We start from the raw sequence: 11,919 nt of genomic DNA, 5'->3' as shown, positions 1-11,919 counted from the left end.
ACAACCATATGGCTCCTGGCAGTTGCCGATAACTATGTTACAAAACATGATCATCTCATACAATAAAATTTAGCATCATGTCTTGACCATATCACATCACAACATGCCTTGCAAAAACAAGTTAGACGTCCTCTACTTTGTTGTTGCAAGTTTTACGTGGCTGCTACGGGTTGAGCAAGAACCGTTCTTACATACGCATCAAAAACCACAACGCGGTATAGTGATTGCTTTTTGATCATCAGAAAGAACCCTGTTCATTGAATCCGATTCAACTAAAGTTGGAGAAACTAACACCCACCAGCCACTTGTGTGCGAGTCACGTCGGTAGAACCAGTCTTGCATAAGCGTACGCGTAATGTCGGTCTGGGCCGCTTCATCCAACAATACGGCCGAATCAAGAATCAACTAGTGACGGCAAGCAATATGTATATACCCACGCCCACAACTCCTTTGTGTTCTTCTCATGCATATACTATCTACGCATAAACCAAGCTCGGATGCCACTGTTGGGGAACGCGGTAATTTCAAAAAAAATCCTACGCACACGCAAGATCATGGTGACGCATAGCAACGAGAGGGAAGAGTGTTGTCTACGTACCCTCGTAGACCGTAAGCAGAAGCGTTATGACAACGCGGTTTATGTAGTCATACATCTTCACGATCGACCGATCCAAGCACCGAAGGTACGGCACCTCTACGATCTGCACACATTCAGCTCGGTGACATCCCACGAACTCACGATCCAGCAGAGTGTCGAGGGAGAGCTTCGTCAGCACGATGGCGTGATGACGGTGATGATGATGATGCTACCGGAACCGGGCTTCGCCTAAGCACCGCTATGATATGACCGAGGTGGATTATGGTGGAGGGGGGCACCGCACACGGCTAAGAGATCAATGATGAACTTGTGTGTATATGGGGTCCCCCCTCCCCCGTATATAAAGGATTAGAGGAGGGGGAGGGTCGGCCCTCCTATGGCGTGCCCCATGGGGAGTCCTACTCCCACCGGGAGTAGGATTCCCCCCTTCCCTAGTTGGACTAGGAGTGGAAGGAAGGGGGAGAGAGGGGGAAGGAAAAGGGGGGGGGGGCGACCCCCCACCCAATTCAGATTGGGCTTGAGGGGGGCGCGCCCCCTCCTAGGCCTCCCTCTCTTCTCTCCCACTATGGCCCAATAAGGCCCATATACCTCCCGGGGGGTTCCGATAACCTCCCGGTGCCCTGGTATATGGCCGAACTCACCCAGAACCATTCCGACGTCCAAATGTAGTCATCAAATATATCGATCTTTATGTCTCGACCATTTCGAGACTCCTCGCCATGTCCGTGATCATATCTGGGACTCCGAATTACCTTCGTTACATCAAAACACATAAACTCATAATACCGATCATCACCGAATGTTAAGCGTGCGGACCCTACGGGTCCGAGAACTATGTAGACATGAGTGAGACACGTCTCCGGTCAATAACCAATAGCGGAACCTGGATGTTCATATTGGCTCCCACATATTCTACGAAGATCTTTATCAGTCAAACCACATAACAACATCCGTTGTTCCCTTTGTCATCGGTATGGTACTTGCCCGAGATTCGATCGTCGGTATCTCAATACCTAGTTCAATCTCGTTACCGGAAAGTCTCTTTACTCGTTCCGTAATGCATCATCCTACAACTAACTCATTACTCACATTGCTTGCAAGGCTTATAGTGATGTGCATTACCTAGAGGGCCCAGAGATACCTCTCCTACAATTGGAGTGACAAATCCTAATCTCGATCTATGCCAACTCAACAAACAACATCGGAGACACCTGTAGAGAACCTTTATAATCACCCAGTTACATTGTGACGTTTGGTAGCACACAAAGTGTTCCTCCGGTATTCGGGAGTTGCATGATCTCATAGTCATAGGAAGATGTATACGTTATGGAGAAAGCAATAGCAACAAACTAAACGATCATCGTGCTAAGCTAACGGATGGGTCAAGTCAATCACATCATTCTCTAATGATGTGATCCCGTTAATCAAATGACAACTCATGTCTATGGTTAGGAAACATAGCCATCATTGATTCAACGCGCTAGTCAAGTAGAGGCAAACTAGTGACACTCTGTTTGTCTATGTATTCACACATGTACTAAGTTTCCGGTTAATATAATTCTAGCATGAATAATAAACATTTACCATGATGTAAGGAAATATAAATAACAATTTTATTATTGCCTCTTGGGCATATTTCCTTCAACATGATACTTAATGCTATGGTTGGGTTTCAAGACCTTAATTATCTTTTGTAGTTGCGGATGCTTGCTAGAGTTACAATCATAAGTGCATATGATCCAAGTAGAGAAAGTATGTTAGCTCATGCCTCTCCCTCATATAAAATTACACGAATGATTACCGGTACTTGTTATTGATTTCCTAGGGACAAATGACTTTCTTATTGACAAAAGCTTTCCGCTTTTATTACCTTGCAATTTATCCATAGTATTATTCTTGCAAAGTACTCGTAGTTTTATCCTTGCAAAATAGTTTCATACTTGTTTCTGGTAAAGCAAATATCAAGCGTGCGTAGAGTTGTATCGGTGGTTGATAGATCTTGAGGGAATATTTGTTCTACCTTTAGATCCTCATTGGGTTCGACACTCTTATTTATCGAAAAAGGCTACAAACGATCCCCTATACTTGTGGGTTATCAAGACCTTTTTCTGGCACCGTTACCGGGGAGCAATAGCGTGGGGTGAATATTCTCGTGTGTGCTTGTTTGCTTTATCACTTAGTAGTATTTATTTTTTGCTCTTGTTTTCTATCTTTAGTTTTGGGTAGGAAACACAAAATACCAAAAAAATTAGTTGTACCTACTAAACCAATGGTTGAAGAACCACCCAAAATATATTATACTACTGAAGCTTTCTACTTGGATCTTCTTCGATCCATTTGTGCTCGTGCTGAAAACCCAACTAGCTTAGTTGATGGAAAATCATTAGATGAGCATGCTTGTTTTGTGCGACATCGTTTATCTGAAAAAGGGAAACTTTTACAGCATCAAATTAATACTATGCAATGCTATGCATGGAATTTATGTGAATTATATGATGTTACTTGTTGTTCTGAAGACCCTAATAAACACCTTCCCTACCAATGTGAGTTTATTGATAATGGAATCGTATCTTATTATGACAAAGGTGTTTATAGTTACTTTGATATCGAACAAATTATGCTTCTAATGCCTATGTTAAACCATATATTGAGGACTCCTTCGCTGTCCAAGAAGAGACTAATATTTTGCAGGAGTCTGTGTAAGAAGAAATTGATGAAGTTGCGAGCTCATTGGATGAAGAAGATGATAAGGAGAGCAAAGAACAAACAGAGGATGAGCGGATTAGCTCACCTTCTAATGAGATTAACTCTTCAACTCATACATTATTTAATGCCCCTTCGTTCTTACCGAAGGATGAATGCTATGATAATTGCTATGCTCCCATTGATTCGTTTGAAATATCCCTTTTTGATGAACTTGATGATTTCTATGCTTGTGGCCAAGAGGCCAATATGAATGATGCTTATGGAGATGAACTTGCTATAGTTCCATATGTTAAGAATGAAATTGTTGCTATTGCACACATGCATAGTCCTATTATCTTTTTGAATTCTCCAAACTACACTATATCGGAGCAGTTTGCACTTATTAAGGATTAGGTTGATGGGTTGCATTCTACCATTACGCATGATGATTTTGATGAATATAATATGCATGTGCTTGCTGCTCCTAGTTGCAATTATTATGAGACGGGAACTACATCTCCGCCTCTCTATGTTTCCAACACGAAAAAATTGCAAGAAACTTCTTATACTATGTATTGGCCTTCACTTGATGTGCGTGAATTGTTCTTGTATGACACGTCGATGCATAGGAAGAGAGTTATGCTTCGTCATTGCATGATATATGTTGCTTTGTACTCACTACTAAATGCCAAATCATTGTTAATTAAAATTGGCTTTGATATACCTTGGGATCTGGGTGGATTCATTACTTGAGCACTTTATGCCTAGCTTAATGGCTTTAAAAAAAGCGTTGTCAAGAAGACAACCCGGAAGTTTTAGACAGTCATTTCTTTCTGTTGAGCGCTTATATAAAGTTTTAAAAAATAGAGGGGAACTTAAAAACTTTTTCACAAAAGAGAAGCGATTGAAAGTTATGCATTGGAGAAATGAGGGTCGACCTTGAACACTTGTGTTCATGCTCATGGAAACAATGTAGAATTTTTTATGAAGATTATCACAAAAATAATTATCCCCTTGTACAATTCCATTATATTATAAAAATAATGTGCCAAGATTTGCCTTTAGGATGATTAGATTGCTTGTTGGTTTGTGCGGTGAAAAACAGAAATTTTGGCTGTAGTGCTCGATTTTACATTTTTTTACTGGAACGTCAAATTGTTATGGAACTTTTTTCACTGTCTTTCTATAGAAAATGTTTATTTTTCCTATTTTTTTAAGAATTTTTGGAGTACCAAAGGTATGGTGAATGTTTAGATTACTACAGACTGTCCTGTTTAAGACAAATTCTGTTCTTGATGCATTGTTTTGCTCGTTTTGATGAAATTATTGATTTTTATTGATAGTATGGGTTGATGACTAGTTTTTCTATAATGATATTATCTTTTAGAGATTTCTTCTGCTTAAGATTTTTCGTGCGACTATAGCTGTCTACAAATTCCAGCCACAACGGAAGGGGTATCGTATAGTTTTTTTCGTGGTAGGTCGCTGTGCGTTTTGACATCTAGTAGGTGAATACATGTGCGCTACTTGTTGTTTCGAAAAGAACATGTGTCATGGCTCATCGCCACTTGTCGAGCGTACGCAGCTACTAGCATCAGTAGCAAATGAGTATTTTCTTTAATTATTAGGTCGCTCCCTCCCCCTTCCCAGCCCACCATTTGCCCCTCTTATGATCGTGTGGTGCTATCAGTCCTATAAATCAGCCGTAGCTCTAACTGCAGATGTCCATTCCGAATACCAACAGCAAAAATTAAGGGAAATGGATCAGACCACAGCCATGCCCATGGTAGGCACCTCAAAAGCTGAGCTTCTGCAAGCCGATGCGGAGCTCTTTTGCCACACCTTTGCGTACCTCAAGTCGATGGCATTGAACAGTGTCGTGAAGCTTGGAATCCCCGATGTCCTCCACCGCTGCGGTGGCGCCGCCTCCTTGCCCGAGTTGCTCTCCTCCGTCCCCCTCCATCCAAGCAAACGCCCCTACCTGGGTCGCCTCATGAAGATGCTGGCTGCGGCTGGGATCTTCACGGCTGAGGATATTCCTGCCGGCGGCGATGGGGCACCAACCACGGTTTACCACCTCAACACGGTTTCTCGTCTCCTGGTGGACGACGCCGGCGCCAACCGCAGCTCATGCATGTCGCCGTGCGTGCTCCTGGGCACCACCAACTTATTTGTGTCGGCCTCCTTACGGCTGCACCAGTGGCTCCTGACCGAGGAGGAGGGAGCCACGACGGGTTCGCCGTTCATGATGGCGCATGGCGGGAGCTTGTATGGCGTCGGTAGCCGTGACCCAGAATTCAACGCGTTGTTTAATGGGGCAATGGGTGCCACCAGCGAGTTCGTCGCCGCCCTTGCTGTCCGTGAATGCAGCGAAGTGTTCGCCGGGATAACGTCGTTGGTCGACGTTGCTGGCGGGAACGGCACCACGGCGAGGACCATAGCCGAGGCTTTCCCACGTGTTAAGTGCTCGGTGTTGGACCTCCCACAGGTGATACAAGGAATCTCGCCGGATGGCACGGTTGAGCTTGTTGCTGGTGACATGATGGAGTTCGTGCCACCTGCTGATGCTGTTCTGCTTAAGGTATAGTAGTACTACTAATTAACTTCACTTCTTACTAATGGCATCACGACTTTCTTCGATTCATAATTAGTGTCGCAGTTTTGAACTAAGGTTATGAATTATGGTTCGTCCGATTGGCAGTACGTGCTGCATAACTGGAGCGATGAGGACTGCGTGAAGATCCTCAGGCGATGTAGACAGGCCATTTCCCACGGAGCCAAAGCTGGCAAGGTGATAATCATTGATACCGTCGTTGGATCACCCTCACACCAAATACTTGAAGGCCAGGTCACCATGGATTTGTCCATGATGATGTTATTTAATGGTAAAGTAAGGGAGGAGCACAACTGGCACAAGATGTTCATGGAAGCCGGATTTAGTCACTACAAAATCCACAACGTCTTGGGAATGCGGTCCCTCATCGAAGTCCACCCGTAGCTTTTTTATCCAACAATATTTATTATTCATCGCATGTGCTGTTGCTTACATTTCCCACATCATATGTACGTGGGTGATGCTTATAGTTTGTATCGTCTGCTAGCCCTATTTCCAGTAATGTGTATGCCCCAAATATTATCGTTCGCATTTGGATGTGTCCATAGTTTGGCGCAAGGACTATGAGAATAAATTATACCTTGATGGAACGGGTTTATTTTTAATTTTCTTGACAGGGATTATCCCAATGTACAACCACGGTTACTTGTTATCCCCGATTTTAATATTTCTGACACATTTTACCGATTGATACAAATAATTCACATTTTATCATATGGACAAATCCTAGGTTGCTGCAGGGCCTCTTTGATTTATGGGATTGTAAAAACGCAGGAATAGGAAACACACATAATTGGAATGTCATGCCTACTCAAATTCTATTTGTGTTTGTTTGATTTAGCATAAGAACAACAAAGAATTTTTTACAATTATGTAGAATAACGATGGTATAAGATGTTTCAAGTAGTTACGATCAGAAGTATACTTGATATCATCAAAGGTTCATGGACAACATTTGAATTTGTTAGATTGATAAAAATACTTATAAGACGTAATATCACACATCTTTAAGATCTGCAACTAAACAAAAGGTTTAAAAGTTTGAGCTGTTATGCCACCATTATTATTTCTATTACTGAGATAAATTTGTCTTTCTCTTATTCAGAAATATAACCAGCCACAGATACTCCTAAATACTCCCTCCGTTCCGAATTACTTGTCGCAGGTATGGATGTATCTAGATGTATTTTAGTTCTAGATACATCCATTTCTGCGACGAGTAATTTAGAACGGAGGGAGTACCTGTTAAATATATTTCTCTTTGTCAATCAAAGATAAAGTGAATTTGTACTTATTCGCCTGAAAGACACATATCAATATCAAGTAATTTTATAGATAAATTTACTTTTGGTCCCTTAACTATTTAATGTTTAGATTTGATATTAAAAAGAAAAAAATTGCAATGAGCATACTAATAACAGTACTTTTGTACCCCCAGAGCAGTTTTGGCACAAAAAACTGAATAAATCAGTTTAAAAAATCTTAAATAAAATAAACATAAAAATTAGATTGAATTCCAAATTTCTAATTTTTTTTATGGTTCCTTATTTTCTATCTATTTTTTAAGTAATACTAGGACTTTTAGTATATCATCAAAATTTGTATTTTACATATTTTGTCCTTTTGCACATATTGCTATATATTTCCAGCGATTTAAGTAATCTAAGGACTATGCTGGAAAATAACGTAGCATGGAACATAGAAGGTGTTTATACCGCCCACGGATATACAACTAGTACACAGCTAAAAACCACAATGACGAACGAAAGTACATGTTATTATAAGTTCAATCTGAAACAAAATATAGTTTAATAGTTAAAGAACTAACTCTTAATCCAATTAATCGTTGAGAGAATCAATATACGCATTTGCTATTTGTGTTCTTTGTGACGTTCAATAGTCACATCTCTTTGTCGACCAAGCCTTGATGCGGTCCTAGGCACACATTCAAAATTGTGTGGGTAAATATATAATAAAGATTACATGTCAAATCGCCAATCAGAGTAAAGACTTATTGATGCTTGTACTTGCAAGTTTTAGCGATATAAGTGAATGGGAAACTCAGTTGAACCATGCTTTGGATACAATGATTTTTAGTTGTATACAAAAGTAGAGATATAAGACTATGTTTATACTATATAGCTCACTCTATACTAGTTAGTTGGACAATGCCTCATTGTACGTAATTAACAATGTTAGGTTTTTCTTTGCAACCTTAGGCGGCTATCAACTTACCCGGGCCACCGATCTTCCTAATTTCGGAGGTATGGGGACTTCTTGGCGCATAGATCGTACACTGGTAGAAAAAGGGCCTGTTGTCCCGGTTCGTAAGGGCCTTTTGTCCTGGTTCCTGAACCGGGACTAAAGGGTCGGTACTAATGCCCTGCCCCTTTAGTCCCATGTGGCCTGTGCGCGGAGCCCAGGCAGGAGACCCTTTGGTCCCGGTTGGTGGCACCAATCGGGACCAATAGGCATCCACGCGTCAGCATTTCTGTGGCTGGGGTTTTTGTTTTTTTTAAAGGGGGGGTTTGGGGGTTTGGGGGGATTAATTTAGGTGTTTCATATATTGTTTTAGCTAGCTATAATTAATAGAGAGAAGTGTCCTCTCTTATGTCCGTGCTTGGTCGACGCTACGTACTATACATACGTATAGAGAGGACTAGACACGCTAGCTAGCTAGTAAGCAAACGAAGGAAACAGAAGATCGTCATGAACATATATGCATACAGAGAGAAGTGATATCGACCACCTCTCCTTCTTCGAGAGATTGGTCGAACAACAAGTTCTCGTATATCTATCCGACACTACCGGCTACATATATACAATAATTATCTCTTACAAATATAATCATACGGACTCATGGTCCACATAGTATTCTCCGTCTTCAGCAATCACGTGGTCAAGAAAGAATGCCGCCAATTCCTCTTGAATTGCTCGCATGCGAGCTGGTGCTAGGAGTTCATCCCGCTTCCGAAACATCTAATTTGAAGAAGGGGATCAATACATATATATATATATATATATATATATATATATATATATATATATATGAATGAATGAAACTCAACACAAATAATGGTAATAAAATAAAATTGTGAATGTTGTTATTTACATACTTCATATTGTTCGTCGGTGTAGCCCCGCTCACAGGTCGTGTGGCGAATGGACTTGCGAACGTAGTATCCACAGAAATCATTCCCTTTTTCCTGTCACAACCACTTTACAAGAAATAGAGGTCAATCAAACTGATAAGCAAGAATGCCAAATCAATAGGGGTTGCGCGAAGCATGCTACTATAGTACTTACTTTCGGGTGTCTAAATTGCAGCTTCTTCGGGAGTCCTGGAGCTTTTTTGGAGAATTTTTTCTAAACCCTGCCAGACAAAGAAAACAATTACTTGATATATCAGGAAATGAACAAAGTTGCTGATATGGTGGATAATGATCGATTTAACTTACTTCTCGAGCATTTGAGTCATGTCCGCATAGTCCTGGGGATCTTTTCGTTTTGAGTCTAAGACAGTTACTAGTCCCTGCTCAAGCTTAATCTCTAGGAGAATATAGTGGTAAATGCACACACATGCATAACTCATCAATTACATTACTATAACCTTGACCAATATATATATATAAGGGAAACCAAATACGCACAAGACAGTAACACTCACTTGAAGTTGTAAGGAAAGAGTATTATATCTTTATTTTCATTTATTACCAACGATCGAAGCAAGTTGGCCTCGGTATCTGCGAGATGAAATTTAACCTGAGTTGCATCTATGAGATACGTGTTAATGAACCCAATATCACCGACTTGTCTTTTCTTCAATTCGGCGATCTTCAATCTGCATAATATAGTGAGGATGATTATAAATACATGCAATGAAAGAGCTGAGCTATATAGAGAGACTTAATGACAGAAGTAGTACTACTTACAGACAGTAGCAGGTGACCGTTGTTTTATCGAGGGCCAATTGATTGAAAAACTGAAAGAACTCCTCAAATGGAACAGGCAATAGTTCAATTCCAACGAGGTCATGCTCCTTTTTAACTTTCACATACAATGTACTCCTCCCCCCAGAGTCTCTGCAGATTTTCAAGTACCAATCATGCAATCTTCGCATCATCGTTGATAGAGATCTTTCATCTTTGACGAGAGGCTTCCCGTACTCGTATCTTTGTATCTGCACCTCCATGGGTTCATAATGTACATCATCGGGTAGGTAATCGGCAAGATTGCTATAACCGGGCACCATCCTCGGATCATTAGCGACGTTGTCGCTAGGCACCTTGAGCGGGGGGCACGATTGCTTCGCTTCTTCGCCGAGCTGGGCAATTTGTTTCCCAGCTCGTCGTTCTTTCAGCCTTTGATCACTAACAGTACTTCCCGACCGCTCCGCTTCGGCAAATTCCTTTCCAATAATGCGCTCATAGTTTCCTTTCGGTGGAGACTTGGGTGGTTTTGTTAGGGCAGCCAGAGTGCGCTTCGCTTTCACCAGATCTACCTTCTCCTCTGGAAGTGGATGTCTCTTTGCTTTCAACCCTTGAAACCAGTCATCCACTTCGGTTCGCGCGATCTCGGCGTTCTCCTTCGGGGTCCTCTCGTATGGTAACTTCTCTGGAGTCTTCAGAGAAGGACCGAATCTGTATGTCCTCCCGCCTCTGGCTGTACTGCTAGACGCCGGCCGAGCAGACAGAGCGGTTGTCTTCTTTACTTGCTTACGAGGTGGAGGAGAAGGACTACGACGCGCCGGAGCAGCCGGAGCGGCGGCAGGTCTCTTCCGCCCTTGCTGACGAGGCGGAGAAGGAGGAGGCTGGCTGCTCAGGCGCGTCAGCGCAGGTGGAGAAGGAGGCGGAGTGCCTCCACGCGCTGGAGAAGGAGCCGGTCGAGTGCCCTGATCGTCACTCGCCGGAGGAGGAGGCGGTGGAGGAGGCGGAGTGCCCGGACTCGCCGGAGGAGGAGGCGGTGGAGGAGGCGGAGTGCCCTGACTTGCCGGAGGAGGAGGAGGAGGCGGAGGCGTCCAGTTCGGAAGGTTGATGGGCTCCTTCCGCCATAGGCATGGAGTCTTCAGAGCAGACCCCAGCCTAGTCTCCCCTTCACCGGTAGGGTGGTCAAGCTGGAGGTCCTCAAATCCCTCCGTTATTTCATCCACCATCACCATAGCATATCCTTCTGGAATCGGCCGGCAGTGAAAAGTTGCGCCGGGTTCAGTAGGATAAACAGAGCCAACAGCCGCCTTGACCTTCAAATTCATCCATTGCGTCATAAGGTGGCAATTTTGAGACTCCGTGATAGCATCCACGGGATAGCTGGCAGGAGCCGTCAAGGCATGCTCCGGTTGAAGCAGCTCGGTGGAAGCCACGCTGCTTCTCCGCTGAGATGGCGGGGTAGCTTCGGGGGAAGCTTCGGCAGTACGTTTGCTGCGATTTGCTTCTCGTTCCTCTATCGCTTGTACCCTTGCTTGCAGCGCCAGCATTTGGGTCTGCTGCACTTTTTTCCTCCTGTCATGGGATTTGTAACCGCCTGCGTCCAGAAACCCAACCTTCCACTGAATGGAGCCTCGCGTGCCTCGTGTCCGTCCAGGGTGCTCAGGACTCACGAGGGCCATTGTGAGCTCGTCGTTCTCTCTGTCTGGAAAGAACGTCCCTTACTGCGCTGCTTCGATATACTGCTGAAGCTTCCTGACTGGTATGTCCATTTGATCGTTCGTCCAAATGCACTTCCCTGTTACAGGGTCCAAGGTTCCGCCAGCCCCGAAGAACCAATTCCGGCAACGGTCTGGCCAGTTCATTGTCTCTGGTTCGATCCCTTTTTCAACCAGATCATTCTCAGCCTTGGCCCACTTAGGCCGGGCTACGAGGTAGCCACCTGACCCCGTGCGATGGTGATTCTTCTTCTTTGCAACATTTTGCTTGTTTGTCGCCGACATCTTCTTACTCTTTTCTGATGTCTTGTGGGCCACAAATGCGGGCCAGTGATCTCTGATATTCTCATATCTGCCCTTGAATTCTGGTGTCTCATTATT

The 11,919-nt window shown here is 43.3% G+C and overlaps 1 protein-coding gene across 1 annotated transcript; it reads left to right on the top strand.

The window, feature by feature from the left end:
* The first annotated feature begins 5,011 nt into the window (after positions 1-5,011).
* Positions 5,012-6,421, top strand: LOC147988629 (flavonoid O-methyltransferase-like protein Os11g0303600). The gene is made up of 2 exons (XM_087544144.1): positions 5,012-5,864; positions 5,985-6,421. The coding sequence occupies exons 1-2, from the start codon at positions 5,043-5,045 to the stop codon at positions 6,279-6,281; spliced, it is 1,119 nt and encodes a 372-aa protein (XP_087400270.1). The 5' UTR covers positions 5,012-5,042; the 3' UTR covers positions 6,282-6,421.
* The last annotated feature ends 5,498 nt before the right edge of the window (positions 6,422-11,919 follow it).

Source organism: Triticum urartu, chromosome 1A (genome assembly GCF_056163025.1).
Source record: "Triticum urartu cultivar PI428250 chromosome 1A, HENAU_Tu73, whole genome shotgun sequence".
Lineage (NCBI taxonomy): Eukaryota > Viridiplantae > Streptophyta > Magnoliopsida > Poales > Poaceae > Triticum > Triticum urartu.
The sequence above is the reverse complement of the archived record's forward strand: the minus strand, read 5'-3'. Positions and strand labels throughout refer to the sequence as shown.